Genomic DNA, 18,453 nt, shown 5'->3' with positions numbered 1-18,453 from the left:
GGTATCTGCCCCCCAAAATGTGGCTATATGTTTAAGTGAGAGGGAGGTTGAAAGTAACCCTGGAGAAAGGCTAAATAAAGTTTATTCTGACCTCCTTCCTAGGTGATTTCGAATAAAGACTTGTTCATAATGATGGCAATATTTGTCCAAGTCACCTCTTTCCAGATGTCCCAAAATTTGGCAATTGACAAGCACTAATTTATGTGGCTATCACTAGGGGAAACTAATAACTAAAGCTTGATTCCATATGGATGAAGCTCTACTCAGAAAGTGGAATCTAATTGTCTCAAACACAGGTTAGTCAGAGGGTATGTCAGGTTGTATGTGGTAAGAAAGGATACATAAATCCAATCTGTGAAACCCAATTTAGAAACGTCATTCCCTCTCCTGCAGACCTTCTATTAGGGAACCAGCTGCAAAAGGAATTCATTTTTTATAGGGTCAGGTATACACAAGTCTCTAGCTTAACTAATTCAAAAGGGACAAAGAATATCTATTTAACTAGTTCTGCAAAAGTAAGTCTTCCAAGAGTTCCCAAAGTCTATGAAACTCTGCTGAGCAAAGGAATTTTGCATTAGCTCCATTAGATGAAGCACTCAATTGCTCTAGAAAATCATTAGGTTGCTACTTAAACTTTTCTTGCAGTTTGTCCAGTACCCACCTCCTCCAGGATCCTTAATGGAAAAGTCTGGCAAAAGTCTATCCATCTTCTGCTCCTCTTATGGAAGAAATCATGATAAGGAGTAGTAATTGAAAAAATTAGAAACTTTATTACCATTATTGCCACTAATGCTTAAATCTTATCCTCAGTTCTTTTAGATCTTAAATAACATGGAATTCAAGATATTTTCTGGTAAATCTCTGGGTCACAAGCTATACTTCCTCTCTACCCTCCATCATCAAATCTAGGAACTTTCCCCTTGTTTTCATTTCTTAAAGTTCTGTCTCTGGCTATTGAATTGCTGAGCCAATTTACTTGAAGCTTTCTTATGCTAGCAACTCCGATTCTCTATGGCAATTAATAATAACCAGGAAATTGGAACATTCTATTACCCTCCCTATAATCCTTCTCTAGCATTCATAGAGGAATTATTTGTATCAATTGAGGCCTTTTCTTTGTTCCATTGAGAAAATATTCCGTATACCACTAGAGGAGCCTTGTATCTTTCTAATTTCTCTAATTGTGGAAGGACAATTCAACCAAAAAGCCATAAAGCCATTTTCTTTCATTTTTTCACTGATACCAGTTAATGGTGAAATGGACCTGACTCAAGCCATTCCCCTGATAGTTTAGTTCTAGAACTCAAATAAATTAAGACATTTATAGATCATTCAGTACTTAATACAGAGAAATTTAATCTTTGCATAGATCACTCTATTTTACAGTAGAGGAGACTGAACCTCAGAGTGCCATTGCTCATGATTACACAGGCAATTGTCCAAGATAGATTTTAAGATCCCTCTTGACTCCCAATTCCAGCATTATCTTACATCATACCTATGATACCTACTATATTAAGTAGAGCTAAATGATCTTTGTTCCCAAGTGGTTTACAATCTAGTATTGAAGATATCATACAATTAATTATAATAAAGATATAGTAAGCAATTACAAAATGCTGTGCAATTTAATAAGAGATGGCTGCTGTCTGGCAGAATCAGAAAGGTTTCATGGAAGAAGGAGTATTTGTACTAGGCTTTGAAAACCATGTAAGAGAATGGGGTTAGGAGTAGCAGGTAGTATCAGGAACATGTAGAATGTTCAAGGTAATAACATTTTCCGCTATAAACAACACTCTCCTCAAATTTTCAGCTTGAAGTTTATCAGGTGTCAACCTGAGGATTTGCTGAATATATGTTATGTTCTATTATTCAGATTATTGATGAAAATATTAAAAAGTACTAAGCTGCCTATCTGCATGAATGGAATATAATTTATATGCCTTCTGAGTCTAATCTTTATTGTTTGTTGGGTTGGTTGGTTTTTTTGTTGTGGGTTTGTTTTGTTTTGTTTTGTTTTTGGTGGGGGATGTGGGGTGGGAGTGTGTGTCTGGAAGATACCATGAGGTAATTAGAGTTAAATGACTTGCCCAGGATCATACAATTAGTAAATGTTGAATGTATGAAGCTGGATTTGAACTCAGGTCCTACTGACTCTAAGGGTAGTGCTCTATATCTACTTCACTTCCTAATTGCCCCCTTAGACTAATCTTAATCATTCCTTGAAAAATATTTTCAGTATAACTGTTGTTATACATCCCAGCTTACCAGTATTCTGATCAAAATCCTATTTCCATTTTTTCCAGCTTTACCAGACTTCTCTTTTTGTTTTTTCATCTTCATTAATTGAACTATTGTAAGGCTGCTATTAAAATGAATGAAAATTCCGGTGATGAGAGAAAAATATCATTGTTGCCTCTGCAGCACAGTTTAATCAACAGATACTAAGAGTTAGAAGTTCTAAGTATATTTTTTAATTAGTGAATTCTTTTGTTGTACACATTCATTCTTGTACACTTTCTTAGTAGGAGAGATTTAAAGATTTCTTCTCATATTCTTCAGCATTGATTATTCACATAGAACTTGGAAGGTACATTATCTGATATGGAAAGAGCTATGATCCCACTAATGTTTTGGGTAGGAAGGTAAGTAGGTGTTGTTTAATCATAGACCCATGTTCAAAAGAACTCAGGAGGCAGGCAAAAATGAGAAGTATTCATATCTTCTTTCCATCAAATGTAATAATGTAAAATGTAAAATATATATGTGACACCTACTATAGGCATTTTACATTCAACAACCCTGGGAGGTAGGTATTATTATTATCCCTATTTTAGAAATGTGGAGACTGAGGGACACAGAGGTTAAATGATATATCCAGGGCCATATAGATAATAAGAATCTGAGGCTAGATTTGAACCCACAGCTTTGTAGCTCTAGGTTTATTGCTCTACCCACAGCACCTTGCTGCCTTCAACAAACCCTATGCTATGTGCTGAAGACTATACTTCTTTCTCCCTCCTTCATCAAAACAACATTCTCAGAAACACATCAGGAAGAATGGATGAGGGATAGATCTCCAGAGTGCGTCTCTATTTATAAAAAATTATACTCAAAAGCTTTTGTACAGTTTCAAACACTGTTAGCATGATATAATCCAGTGGTCCTCAAACTTTTTAAATAGGTTGCCAGTTCACTGTCCCTCAGACTGTTGGAGGGCTGGATTATAGTAAAAAGAAAAACTATGAACAAATTCCTATGCATACCACATATATCTTATTTTGAAGTGAAGAAACAAAACTGGAACAAATACAATATTTTAAATGAAGTAAAGTTAAATCAACAAACTTACCAGTATTTCAATGGGAACTATGGGCCTGCTTTTGGCTAATGAGATGGTCAATGTCTGGTTCCATATTTGTCACTGCTAGTTGTAACAACTGATGCAAGTGTGCATCCATTAGTCTTGATCTGGTTGGAGATTTCAAATGTTTCATTCTAGAAAAAGTCTGTTCATAGACATAAGTGCTGCCAAAGATGGTTGCCATTTTGAGTGTATGGTTCCTGAGATGAGGATATGTCTCAGAGGGGAAGAGATGCATAGAAATTATGAAGGCTGCTTGACTTGAATGTGTCTTTCAGAGAGTCACAATTTTGCAGTTTAGCCAGTTCCATTTGGTAAATTGTATCCACATTTTCAATGTCAATAGAAAATGGGTTACGGAAAAGCTGTATGTCCTGTTCATGGAGATGAAGCTCTTTAAATCTAAATTGGGACGCCTTTTGCAATTTTTCCAATGAATCCACACATGTTTTGTTTGAGTTGTGGGGAGAGGGCAGATGTTTTCCTCCTTCACTTGTTTGATGAGGCCTAATTTTACTTCAAATGCTTTGACATGTGATTGCATATCACAAATGAGCTTCTCCTTTCCTTGAAGTTGCATATTGAAATTGTTGAGTAGCTTTGTTACACCTGTCAATAAGGCAAGGTGCCATTTCCATTCTGCATCATTGAACTCTGGTACTTCTTTGTTTTTTGAAAGCAGAAAAGTTGTAATCTGTGGAAGTAAGTCATAGAAATGTTTCAAAACTCTCCCTCGACTCAGCCAACAGACTTCTGTGTGATACAAAACATCTTCATACTCAACATTTAACTCAGACATAAATTCCTGAAATTGTCTGTGATTTATTGCATTAGCTCTAATGAAGTTAACACAAGATACCACAATTTTCATAACAGAGTCCCACTTCAGTGATTTACTACACAGCACAGCAGTGTATGGCTATTGGATGAGAATGGTTATGTTTGTCCATCTCTTGGTTAATGCGAGCAATTACTCCTTTCTTAGACCCCACCATGCTAGGGGCACCATCAGTTGTTACGCTGGCTAGTTTAGCTTAGTCTAGCTCCAAACATTCATAGTTTGGCAAATCTTTTCATAGATATCCTCTCCTCTAGTTGTTCTTTTGATGCTTTGTAGTACAGCAAGCTCTTCTATGACTTCAAAATAATCATTCGTCCCACGGATAAAAATTAGAAGTTTTGCAGATTCACAAATATCATTGCTTTCATCAAGTGCCAAGGAAAAATATGAATTTTTTTTGTGGAGTTTTGCAAATGCTGATGCAGATTGTCTCCCATTTCTTCAATCCTCCGTGTAATTGTAGATGTTGAAAGACTCACTGTACTAAATAAATTGGCCTTCTCTGGACACATCTCTTTGGCAACAGAAAGAAGGCATTCTTTAACAAATTCTCCCTTCACGAATGGTCTGCCAGTGCATACTATTAGCTTGGCAACTTGAAAACTTGCTCACAGTGATGAAATATTTAGCTGTTTCTGCCTCACAAAAATATTTTGCTGAGTTGTCAATGTATTTTTCAGTTTTCATATTTTATCTTTTCTCACTTCTCCAACCAACAATCATATTTATATTTAGGTTGAGTTTCATAGTGTCGATACAAATTATATTCTTTGAACACAGACACTATATTCTGGCATATCAGACATACAGCTCTTTCCTTGTACTGTATGAAAAAGTAATTATAAGTCCACTGTTCTTTGAAAATAATACACACCAAGCCAATTTTTCTTTTTCTTGACATCATTATTTCTAAAGGATTCCAAATTTCTATTAGTAAAATACATATACATATATATATATGTATATATATATATATATATGTATATATAGTGCTACAAAAACAATATACCAGCAATAACTTTGCCCACACAGAGACATACAGACTGCAATGCCCAACATCCTCCAAGCTGCCTCTGCGCTGTGATGCCTCAGTTTCTTGCACTCTCTCTCCCGTTTCAAACTTTCACTGCACACAAGTCACCACTTAGGCGGCCCTCCCAAATGCCCTGGCTTCCTCTGAATCCTGGGATCAATTCTCATGATCTAGTGCTGCATGATCATACGTGCTGCCCTTGTAATTTATCATAATTGCAGGCAAGACTGCATATATGTATATAACTGCATGATATATTGTATGTGCAGAATGAGCTTCAGTGACAAATAGGATATTGGGGCTTCTGGGGGGGAGGTCATCATGTGACTTGAAGCTGCACAAGTGTATGGGGGCCTTAAGAATCTGGAGGGGCATGAAGCAGTATACCAACTCTGTACCCCCTCATACTCAGAATAAGTGCGGAGGCACTAAGGTTAGACCTCCAGTGATTATAAGATGATGACATATGTTAGCAATATTCCATCTCTTTATGAAACTACAGAACATACACACAATGATAAAACTGATGACCACAACAGCCAGACATGAGGGCACTATGGATACAGGGCTACAGCCTGGTACCAGAAGCCTCACTCTGGGCGACAATAGTAATCAGTACCGCAACATGTGCTAGAGAGGAAGCCATTACATTGTCATTACAGCATAATGACAATGATAGAATCAAGCTGGGACTTGTAGTACTAACTGTTACTATATCCATGCACCAGACACAACCCATATATTCCCCCTGCAGCGGCTGTGACATGTGCAGCATGCATTGTACATCCCTGCGCCTGTCTATTGTGGTGGCTACTGTTACTTTACAAGGCTGCAGGCCGTCAGTTCTTTGTCTTCTGCATCTCTCTCCCTTCCCCACACCATACACCCCGGCTTGGGAACTCATCTCACCTCAGTATCGCCTTACACTCTGTCTCCGCAGCCTCAGCACAGTGCCAGAAGTGTGCGTTGCTAACACGAGTTTAGGTCCAATGTCACTTCCAGCCTGATTTTGCCATAACCCAGCAGGCAGCATAAACATCCTCAGTGGCTGCATCTGGCCCACAGGCTGTAGTTTGAGGACCCCTGATATAATCTATTTAAAGCTGATTCATACTCTCAATTCCCCACCAGCAGGACAGAAGCTTGTCAGGAATATCGTAGAGGGAATATATTCCTTGTTAGGTGTATTGAAGAGACTTTTCAAGTACAGCTTGATTCCTATGATGCTGTGGGTTTTTTGATAAGGTATTAACTATCTTAAGGTACTAACTATATGAACTTCTTCCTTTGCCTCTTTGAGTTTGTTGGAGATATTAGTAAATTCATAAATTTTGAAAATCATGTAAAATTGGGGGAAAATACTATTATAAAATTAGGGTATGGAATTTGGTCTAGAATGATCACCTATAATTCACAGCGTTTCATGACATTATCAAGAGTCTTAGTGATATGACTAATCCATGATTTCTGACAAAGAACACTTGTACATTCAAAAGTACAGTAGGACAAAATACTGCCTGCCATGTCAGAAGATTCCTTGAAAAGAGAATACTACCAGATATCTTCAGCAATGAGAAGATCCAATTCAGTTCCAATTGATCAGTGATGAACAGAACCAGCTACATCCAGAGAAAGAACACTGGGAAATGAATGTGGACTGCTTGCATTTTTGTTTTTTCCCCCAGGTTATTTTTACCTTTCTAAATCCGATTTTTCTTGTGCCACAAGAGAACTGTATTACACATATGTTGAATTTAAGATATACTTTAACATGTTGAACAAGTATGAAACTGCCTGCCATCTAGGGGAAAGAGTAGAGGGAAGGAAGGGAAAAGTTGGAACAGAAGTGATTGCAAGGCACAATGTTGAAAAATTACTCATGCATATGTTCTGTCAATAAAAAAGCTATTTAAAAATGCATGAAAAAAAATACTACCTTTTTTCAATTCTAATCCTCACTGACTTCTGCAACATTTGTTATCAGTCACCATGTGTTAGTCTCAGGCCACCTGACTGCTCAAATACTAGGTTACATTGTGGCAAAGATAGTAGGTCCCAAGCCTCCTACAATTCACTGAGATGCTGATACAATTTCTGTCCTGTCTTCTTGCATAATGATGTCTCTGCTTCTCGGATTAGGTCAAGATCAAAGTCCCGTTGCCTTTTGGGCCTATTTACTTGAGATTTTGCTGGCTTCTGCCTCCCTTCTGAGCACTCTCAGGCTTCTAGTCCTCTTTTTTTTTCCCTCTACAATCTTGGATTTATTGGAGCAACTCACTGCCCTTTCTTTGGTCTTCTTTATTATTTTTCTGTGCCTTTACATTTTCAGAGTAGAGAGATAGGTGGGCTATTCTAGTATTTTTCACATCTTCATCTTAATGGGGAGTCATATTATTTCTTACTTGTAATTTAGCCTAGTAACTATGACAACAATAATCCATAATTAAACTAGGGCCTATAACAATAGCTTAGGGATTGACCAAAGAATGGCCAAGAAAAAAGGATAATCTAGAGATCAGGCTTGTTTTCTCCCCCATAGCTCTAATTTTTCCATTTGATTCACTATTCTTTGGCTTTAGCATTCCATATCTCCAAAAATAGAGTTCATACTTTCAAATAGAAATGTTTTTAAATGTTGAAATAACAAAAATTCCAGAACTGGGGGATTGATTTTCACCTCCTAAAAAAAATCTCTTTAATGTAACCATCTTAAAACTATGTGGGAACTACTAGCAGACTAAGAGTAATTGATTTGGTTGGGACATTTTGATCCTGCAAACTAAAAATATAGATGAGATTACAGAAGAGTTTGGCCATCTCAAAGGACTGTAGAAAAAACAGGCTAGAACTTGCCCCTTTCTTATATGTTACCATAACGAGGTTCCTTCCTGAGCCTTCATTGAGTTCACTAACCCCTTGGAGGCAATTTGGAGGCTTATTTTTAGGCTTGTTCTGCATGGAAAGCTTCTTTTCCTCAAGCTAACTAAAGGAGGAACCTAGGATTTTGCTTCTCTCCAGATGTTAAGATGAGTATGGAATATAAACTTGGCCTACTCAAAGGACCAAATCATATTAGGTCTAATAAATCCACAACTAAGGCTATATCTTGTGCCCAAAAAAGTTTAGTGCCAGACAGAGAATAGTTATATTCATTAAAAAATACAAGATGTGTTCTCCCCTCTGGAAAATTAGCTTTAAAATTGAAGAATTGTTATTTATTTTATAAAATGCACTTTCCTGCTGATACAATCTAAACTGCCCTTGGGAACTTAACTAAAGAGTTCATAAAACAACAAGATCTGTGGTTAAGAGTAGAGTAGATTCACCAATCTTCTCAGCTTAATTCTTCATATTAGTAAATCTGATACTATAAACTAAAAAGAACAGGAAGTAATCACAGGATTAAGAGCTAGAAGGAACCTCAGGGAACTTCTAATATAATTGGGGGGGGCTGGTTACAAAGAGTAAATGATAGAGCTTGATTCAAAGCTTGGTCTTCTAAAGGATCTATTAATTACAGAAGCAAGAGATGGAAATACCTCTCACAGCTGTGGTTAAGGGAAGTGTCACCAATCAAACAAGGAACAGAAAGGATCACAGGACATAAAATGGGCATTTTTGATTGCATGAAGTTAAAAAGATTTTGAACAAACAAAATTAATGCAGCTGTGACTAGAGGAGAAATAAAACTGAAAAATTTTTTCTGATAAAGTCAAATTGCCAAGAGGTACAAGGTATACAAAAATAAAAAAACCATAGCCATTCCCCCAAAGATAAATGTTCAATATTATGAATAATAATGTCTTAATGGAAAAAAAAAAAAAGCTATTGGAAAACAAGCATTGGAAAAAATGTTCCAACTCTGTAATAATAAGAGAAATACAAATTAAAACCTCTTTGAGGCCCATGGTATTACAATGATGAATAAGGAAAATAATAATTGGAGGTGGTGTGCTTTATTCTTTTGGGTGATTGTCCTAGGCTTAAAAGTGATGGAGAAAATGTAAATAATGTAGATTAAGCTTAAAAAGTGTATCACGTTATTCTAGAGAGCCAGTTGTTAAACATTTACTAGCATATACCCTTGCTTCTATGAATTAGAGATTAAGACTAAAAATGGAAATAGGGTTAAAAACTGAATTAGAAAATGGAATTGGGGTAAGGATTAGAAATAGAATTGGAGTAGAAATGAAATCAGGGACAGAAACAAACCTGGGGTTAGACAATGAGTGATATAAGCACAACAAATAGAACAATCTATACAACTATAGCATTGTAAAGAAAAAAGAACTTTGAAAGATTTAGGAATTCTGATCAATGTGAAGACGAATCATGACTACAGAAACTTGAATCCTGCTTTTTGTAATCTATTATTTTTGTAATCTATTAGCAGAGAAGTGGACTGAAAGTTCAAAATGAAACATACATTTTCAGGCACAGCCAAATTAATTACTTTGTTTTGCTTAAATAAAATTATTTGCTACTGGGGTGTAAAGGGCTAGAACTGAGCAAATGCACTTGGATAATGGAGCACATAAGACTAATTGCCAATTGGATGGTTCTCTATTAACTTATTTGAAGGTTGACCCTCCCCAGCTGTTCTGTGCTGACTTGATTGGTGGGACAAAGAGGGGGAAGTGACAGGGGTGGGGGGGAGTAGGAGGAGGAAATTGAGGCATTCTCTCTAGAAGGTTGAAAGAGGAAGGTGGTGTGGAGATTACTAGATCTAATCCCCTGATGGCGACCTCAAGAGACCAAGAATAAAGACTTTTGGTGATCCTGACTCCGGCTGATTTCTGGGAAGACAGAGTTCCAGCATTTGGCCCCAACGTGGGGCGCCAAACTGGGGGATTTTGCTTTTGAGGGAATGAGAGTTATGAAGGGGTAGTGATAGTAACATAAAAAAGAAAAGAGCCTTCCTAAAAAGTTTTTAAAATTCACAAAAGAGTAAAGGCAAAGTTCATAGGGAAGGCACAGGCAAAACAGGACAGTATTGGTTATTGTTTTTGTTCATTCATTTTTCAGTCATGTCTTGAGTCTTCATGACTCAATTTGGCATTTTCTTGGCAAAGGTACTGGAATAGTTTGCCATTTCCTTCTCTAGTTCATTTTACAGATGAAGAAATTGAGATCAACAGAGACAGGGTTGCATAGCTAGTAAATACACAGCTAACTAATGTGTCAGAGGCAGGGCTGGAACTCTAGTCTTCCTAACTTAAAAATAAACTTTCTATTCACTTCCTTACAATCTGGTATACAGCAGTTTTAATAAGTATTTATTGATTGATTGCTTCCCTCACTCATCATATTTTCTTGATAAGCCTCTGTAGTCTGTAAGCAAATGTGAAGGCCCAGTCTAAATGAGGTATCATTTATATATAGCATCCTACAGTGTTGAACCCAATGGTCAGATTGAAGGGATGGAGTAGTTCAGGCCTGTTCCTTAATGACTTTCATTCATTAAGAACCCCACACATCAAAGAAACCACAGCCAAGAGTTTCCAGCCTGTTATGGATGTTGTGTGATATTCTGCTTTCTGCTTTGTATAAAGCAATGAGAGGTTGTGGCTTTGCTTTTATCAAACAGACAGTTAAAAAGCCCAAAATAGTAGGAAACTGAAGCTTTGACATATGGACTTCTACTGAAACTTCATGCTTCTCAGAGTGAGTTGAAGAGGGGGTTGTTATGATTAATCACCTCTTTCTGATCATTTAAATACTAGGGGGAGGGGGGAAGGAAAGGGGTGAATAGATCCATCTTACAACCTAAAAGAGCAACACAATAGGATTTGGTTGGTTTTGGAAAAAGCACAGCTCTGCAATTTCCCGTCTTCTTTTTTTGAACACACAACACCAGGCTTGAAAAATGGCATTTACAATGTGTTGGCAAGAAATCTTGCAGCTGAAACATTTCTCTCCAAATGTCAAACATCTTTATTTATCCAAATCTCTCCATAATGTTTGTTTAAAGGAGGTATCTGGAGAATAAACTAAATTTTACATATGGATGGCTATAATTGCTAGTTTTTTTCATATTTGTCAAAGAGCTATATATAAAATTGTGTGTTTCTGTTTCATAGATTTCATGCCCTGTAGGACTTCTAATTTATGATTTTTTACATGGATGGACCACAATGCAAAAATGCTCTTCTTAAAAAGCAGGAGTCAAGATAAACATGAAAGACTGAAAGACCTATACCCAAAATGGTATAAGTCAGGGCTTGAAGTCCAAGCTCCTTGACTCTTTAGCCAAAGTCCTTTCCAGTTAACTAAATCTCCATTTTATCACCCTAATTTTTCCTTGAAAATCCCCTCTCTTTGGTTTTACTGGTCTTAATAGCCAAAAGAGAATGTATCTCTTCCTAAGCTTATCTCTGAATAAACTTTTTGATATACTATATCTTGTCTTGGCCCCAAGGCTTCCTCAGAAACATTCTGATAATTTAGTTATAGATATTAGCAACAGTACTCTCTTCTAGTTCCATTTATGTTAGGAATCAGTTTAAGAAAATGGCCTCAGAATTTTTAAAATATGCCTACTGTGGTTGAACTTTGCTTTAGCTAACTTTAACTATAGAGGTAATAGTGAATAGAGTGCCGACTGGAAACTTGAGTTTCAAATTTTACCTCAGATTGCTAGTTATGTGACTCTAGACAAGCTGCTCAATCTCTGTCTGCCTCAGTTTCCTAATCTGAAAAATGGGAAAAAAATAGCATTTATATTGCAGAATTATTGTAAGGAGCAAATCAACAAAACATATGGAAACACTTTGTAAAATTTGCATAGTACTACATAAAGAGTAGTTATTATTAAATTATAGTACCTCAGTTTAGATACCTTTGATTCTTTAATTTATGGTAGTTGAAGATAAAGATTGCATGAATGACTGGCATATATATATATTTTTAAATCCTCATTTTAGATACTACTTAATCCTTCTTTCCAGACAGATCTTAAAATTGAATTTTAACAAGAAATAACATTTTACATCTCAGTATTTTACTTTATTGATCTGTCCCTGTGTGGTCTGTGGTGGCAGTACAAAGTAGTAGTAGAAATATCTAAAAGGGATGCAGGGGTGGAGGGGAAATTAGGGTAAATGGATGTGGTTTTACACATCTGTAATCCTAGGTACTAGGAAGAACTAGGTTGCCTAAGAAGGGGAGAACTGGTCCTAGTCAGAAATTAGGACAGGTCAAAACTCCTGTGCCAATCAGAATGGGATTGGGCTCATTGTTCTTTCAGCCTAGGTAAGATAGGGTGGCATCTTAAAAAAAAAAACAAAAAACAAAAAAAACACAGAAGAGGAAGTCTTACAATGGATAATGAAAGGAAAATAAAGCAAGGAAGTAAATTAGGCCACAGGATAGGACATGTCTTACTTTAAAAAAAAAAAAATGGAAGAGGAAGTCCTACAATGGATAATGAAAGAAAAATAAAACAAGGAAGTAAATTAGGCCACAGGGTAGGACATGTCTTACTTTAGACAGGTTCTCCTTTTCTCTCCCCATCTCTCAATTTTAATACCAGAAACCCAATCAACTTATCCCACTGCAGCTCAAAAACTCCCAAACTCAAGAAATTCACTAGGCTCAGTCTCCCTAGTAATAGGAATTACCGGTGTGTATCACCATGCCCCAAAGACTTAATGATGCTTATTATCAATCAATAAGCATTTATTTTCCGTCTTGTAATAAATATGTCTAGTCAAGCAAAACAAATGCACATATTTGTCATGTCCAAAAATCCCATGTCTCATTCTGCATCTTGAATCTGTCACCTTTTCATCAAGTCCATTAGAGTTATAATTCACGCGTGCATTGATCCTAATTCTTAACTATTTCCAAATTATTATTCTTTATATTGTCATTGAGCCTTTATTAACACTTACTAGATACCTGCTCCAGATGTTAAGTGCTAGGGATAGAAAGAAAAATTGTAATGTTCTTGTTTGGTTTTTTGGAGGTTTTGGGAGCAGCCTTCGTTTTAGTTGAATAATCACCACAAGAATAACCAGATGTTAAAGTCCAAATTCTTTATTTTCTCCTTCACAGTCTAGTTTCCTTGCCTGGGGCCTCGGCTAGCTTTCTTAAAGGCCTTCCGGACTCTTGGTTTCAGTGAAGTTAAGGAGGAAAGCCCTGCCACCAAGGTGGTGTGAGATGGGATGAATGAAATTGGCTCTCCTTGGCTCTGAGAGCTTAAGCTCCTGCTTCCAATCCTCTTGTCTTCTCTGTCTCTGTCTCTGAGCCTCTCGATCCTCCAGGAGAGCCACCAAGAACCTGATCGAAGATGGAATGAATGTTTCTCTGGGTCCCTTCTGAGTCTTTCTCTGAGTCCTTCTGGGTCTGTCTCTGGCTCTGACTCAGGCTGAGTTTGTCGCAGGTTATATGCTCTACACTGAGTATAAACCAATCATTATATCACTAGGACACCAATTATTTGTTGTAAGATTAAATCAATCATACTGAACCTAGAGAAATATTAATCACCATGCTAAACTAGATAACCATTGTCTCATCAATTCCATTGACTTAACACCATGTAAGAATCCTTGTTTCAGAGTTCTGGCCCATAACAAAAAAATAAAAGATGCTTTTCCCCTGCAGAGCACTATGGATGGGAACTATAGACAATGGTATCAATGAAGTTTGATGCCTCTTCTTTTGAAATTTACAATCAAATTGGGAAATGACATGAAAAGAAAATTATCAATAACAGGCAACATGACTTAAGTTAAATGAAAAAGGGTAACAGAGTTCAAAAGGAAGAAAAACTAACAAGGTCTGGGGTAGGCCTTACATTCTGGTTTTAAAGCTAACTTTATTTTTTTTTCCCTGAGGCTGGGGTTAAGTGACTTGCCCAGGGTCACACAGCTAGGAAGTGTTAAGTATCTGAGACCAGCTTTGAACTGGGGTCCTCCTGAATTCAAGGCTGGTGCTCTATCCACTGCGCCACCTAGCTGCCTCAAAAGCAGATACTTAGGACTGGGACTCTAATACATTGTTAGTGGAATTGCAAACAATTGGAGAGCAATTTGGAACTATGCTCAAAAAGTTATCAAACTGTGCATACCCTTTGATTCAGCAGTGTTACTATTGGGCTTATATCCCAAAGAGATCTTAAAGAATGAAAAGGGACTCATATGTGCAAAAATATGGATGAATGCCCATCAATTGAAGAATGGTTGAATAAACTGTGGTATATAAATGTTATGGAATATTATTGTTCTGTAAGAAATGACTAGCAGGAGATTTCAAAGAGTCCTGGAGAGACTTACATGAATTGATGCTGAGTGAAATGAGCAGAACCAGGAGATCATTATATACTTCAACAACAATAATATATGATGATCAATTCTAATGGATGTGGCTCTTTCCATCAATGAGATGATCCAAATCAGTTCCATTCGTTCGGTAATGAAGAGAACCAGCTACACCCAGCAAAAGAACTATGGAATATGAGTGTGGACCACAACATAGCATTTTCACTCCTCCTGTTATTGTCTGCTGGCATTTTTTTTTCCTTCTCAGTTTATTTTTACCTTCTTTCTAAATCCAGTTTTTCTTTCATATATAAATATGTATACACATATTGTATTTAACATATACTTTTAACATATTTAACATGTATTGGACTACCTGCCATCTATGGGAAGGGGTTGGGGGGGAAAAGGGGAGAAAAGTTAGAACAGAAGGTTTTGCAAGGGTCAGTGTTGAAAAATTACCCATGTATATGTTTTTTAAATAAAAAGCTATAATTTTTTAAAAAGCAGGTACTTTGGGCATATAGTCCTTGTCTTAATCCCATTCTGTTGAGCAAACCTTCCCTTTCTGGTCAGTTGGTTTGTTGTTAAAGTTCCTGAATATTATATTTTCTAAAATAAACACTCTTAGTTAATCTTACTCAGATTGACAGTGTTTTATCATTTATCTTAATGGACCATCCTACCATAACAGGTGAGACATTTATCCTTGATCTTGTGGTGAAAAAGGTAAGAATGCTGAAGTTAAGTCAAAATACTAGGACTAAAATTGGATTATTTCTCTGATCTTAAGTTTTCTCACTATAAAACAGGGGCTATAATACTTGTGCTAATTAGTTACCTCTCAGGGTTGTTGAATAGAAAGTACTTTGTGAACTTTACAATGCTATAGAAATGAGTGTTGTGACAACCTAATTGGCCTGAAGCTCTTCATATGTATCCTTGGAGTTTTCTGAAATTGAAATTTCTTCATTCCCATTCCCTGCTTGTCCTATAAAAAGGCCATTTTTGAGGTAAGTCCTAGGGAGCAGTTACTGTGTCTGTTGTGAGCAGATTATGTGGTGACCTGAGGTGACCTTTCTGTGCATAATAGAATGTGTTTGAGCATACTTAAATGACAAAGAAATATAAGTTCTCTGCTTAGCTGAAAACACCCAGTTGACATTTCCCTGAGAATACACACCAAGATTTCACTGGAAAATCTCCCATGTGGCTAAGCAAAATTTTTCATGATATAAGTTTAGACGATTAGATTACTCATCACCAATGTATAACCCCTTTGCCCTTTACAGAGTTCCAGGTTCCAGTGACAGAACCTGACATCAACAACAGGCTAGAATCCTTGTGCCTCAGTATGACTGAACATGCCCTTGGGGGTGAGTTTCTTTCTTTATCCACTGGTAACCTAGGGAATGAATGCACTTGACAACCCTCTGGTCACAAATATGCTATAGTTGCCTGAAGGAGGGTGGGAAGAGGAGGGTGTTGGGAGGGAAGAAGGGACTCAATTTGTTTGAATGAATTATATCACCCCAATGGAATGTTCCTTAGCTTCTTTCTTTATTGGAAAATGAGTTAATTGCTGAGAGAACTAAATTGCCTTTCTCCCTAGCAGCTCAAATCAGGATCACCAAATCCATTTTAAATTTAAATCATTCTAATGTCTAGAGTAGCCAGAAAGGGAAGGAAAAAAAGAGAGAGGTATTATTGTGAAATTCTTTTATTCCAGGCCTAATTTGGCCTAATATAGCCAGACCTTCACTAGTAATGGTGAATAATGGAAAGAAACATCCTAACAAACTTACTGGTCTTACATCTGAAAAATTCTAAATTACTCAGGTGGATCTGGAAGCTTCAGCCTAATTGGGTTTTCTAATCCTTGACAAGGAAATTTCTATTTGGGCAACACATTAACATTTTTCAGTAACTGAAGTCAGCAATGTAGTGGGAGTGATATGCAGAACTTTAGCCCATAAATAAAGTTAACAAAATGAACTGTGTCTTTCCAACATCTACTTGTCAGACCTCATATGCTGTACTATTACAGCTACCTTAGTAGACATTTCCTCCATCCACCTCCTCTTAATAAATGGGTTGAATTAGCTGTGTCAGTGTTGTCATGGATCAAGAGCACAGACTCAATAGCTTCTTCCCAAGGAGAAGGTTGGTGGAGCTAGCAAAAGCAGATGTTCTTTTCTGCCATCATCTTTCCTTATACTTTAATACACTATCATTGGGTGCATTTTTCCCCCCATCATGTCCAATAATTGGCTGCCAAGAGGCCCTAATATTAAAGACTCACTCTAGTTCTCGATTCTTGGCAGGAAGATGGCAGACATATCCAGACAATCCAGATTAGTCAACTTTGACCCATGGGCCAAATCAGACTCATTGCCTGTTTTTGTATAGCCTATACGCTAAAAATATTTTTTTTTATATTTTAAAATAAAGTTTGTATTAAAATGACTTTTAAAATGTAAAAATCACTCAGCTTACAAGGCTATGCAAAAACAGGTAGCAGCTTGGATTTGACCCATGGACCACATAGCTTGACCTAAGGAGTCTTTTCTGTAGACATCTCAGCTACTGAGACTTGGAGACAATAATAGTCACTGTTTTTCCCTTGGTGCCTAAAGTAGGACACTCATTCTCCATCCTGACTTCATGTCCCCCAGAGAGCTGGTTCTGAGCCAAGAGCTTCCTTGGGAAATAATGGGGACAACATGATTCTGAAGAGCAGGGCAAGAATTGGGTCCACAACATCTTTGTCCCTAGTTCATATTGAGGCAACATGGGTTAAGAACCTGGTAGGTTTTTCTTTAAATTATTGTTGTTTAAAGCAAGCTGAATTTCTTAATACTGTCTCAAGCTCAACATGTGGGGGAGCATTTGCTAATGGGAGGGGGAACACTTGAAGGCAGGAGTTCCCTAAACCAAAAGCAAGGCTTAAGTTCTTATTCAGATTTTGATGATTTCCTATATGAATCTGAGTGTCAGTAAGGAGGAGTGATCTTTCCTTACAACATTATATTTATAGCTTGGAAAATTGGCATTTTGTTTGCATTTTTGTCAGCATTATCATCATTAGCTATGTCATTTTCTTTAGGAAGAAAAAGATGTTTGATTAAACACTTAGAGCAAACTATTTTGAACTAGTATTTTTGCTACTCTTTAAAATTAGTCATTTAACCTCTTTTAGTCACACTTTCCTCATCTGTATAATGGGGATAAAAATAATAACTACAGGTTCTTGTAAGGATCAAATGAGATAACCATTTTACAAATCTTAACATGCTAAATAAATGTTAGTTATTGTTAGTAATTTTTCTTTTGCTTGGTAAACCCTCCTCATGAGAAGTCATGTGAAAAAATGGTCTAAGCTCAGATAAATTCAATTGAGGACAGCCTTAGGAAAGAAGAATTGTTTACCTTCTTACCATGATCAGTTTTTCTTTGGGCTATGCCCCCTCCTTTGAGGTAATAATGCCCTTGCCTTGCTGGAGATTATTCCAGAAGGACTGATTTCAGTTTTGATGGAGAGAAAATAGATGGGAACAGCTCATTTAACTTAGCCAAGAATTTCCCTCACCTATACCAAAAATTGATATGGTATCATTTTAGAGTTCTCAACAACCATTAATTCATCCTAGTTGCTAAGGTTGTTAGGAAGTTCCTCCATGTAGCTAACAATACCCTTCAGCTGCCAATTTAAACCCATTTCCTCTTTACTTTATAATCCCAATTTATCTTATCTTTTCTTGTTTCCTTCCTCTTCCTCCTTCTCGTCCTTTTCACTTTTTCCAAGTCAAGAGTCATCAGGAAAGGGAAGTGAAGGCTATGGGGGGAGAAGCAGTCCCGACACATTTCATAGGCTATGCTGTTATTGTTCCTTGTGATTAAGAAACAGTTATTATTAGGTGTTCTATTAAGTGTTAAAGAAAGACCTAAATTC

General features: G+C 36.8%; 1 protein-coding gene across 37 annotated transcripts in view; it reads left to right on the top strand.

Annotated features, from left to right (window-relative positions):
• The window catches only part of SAMD4A (sterile alpha motif domain containing 4A), a 353,526-nt gene that overhangs the window by 312,984 nt on the left and 22,089 nt on the right, over positions 1–18,453 (top strand). For 30 of the 37 annotated variants that reach the window (XR_012486563.1, XR_012486558.1, XR_012486556.1 and 27 more), the window contains one exon: positions 15,794–15,877. The exons of 2 other annotated variants lie outside the window; for them this stretch is intronic. Coding sequence is in view for 22 of the 35 variants with exons in the window: in XM_074290775.1 (XP_074146876.1) it covers positions 15,794–15,877 (84 nt within the window). In the remaining 13 variants the exon portion in view is untranslated. Of the gene's footprint in view, positions 1–15,793; positions 15,878–17,176; positions 17,309–18,453 lie in introns of all 37 variants that reach the window. 5 more of the 37 variants (XR_012486554.1, XR_012486560.1, XR_012486561.1 and 2 more) reach the window with 1 other exon arrangement.

This window comes from Sminthopsis crassicaudata, chromosome 2 (genome assembly GCF_048593235.1).
Source record: "Sminthopsis crassicaudata isolate SCR6 chromosome 2, ASM4859323v1, whole genome shotgun sequence".
NCBI classification, from domain to species: domain Eukaryota; kingdom Metazoa; phylum Chordata; class Mammalia; order Dasyuromorphia; family Dasyuridae; genus Sminthopsis; species Sminthopsis crassicaudata.
This window is presented reverse-complemented; position numbering and strand designations above follow the sequence as displayed.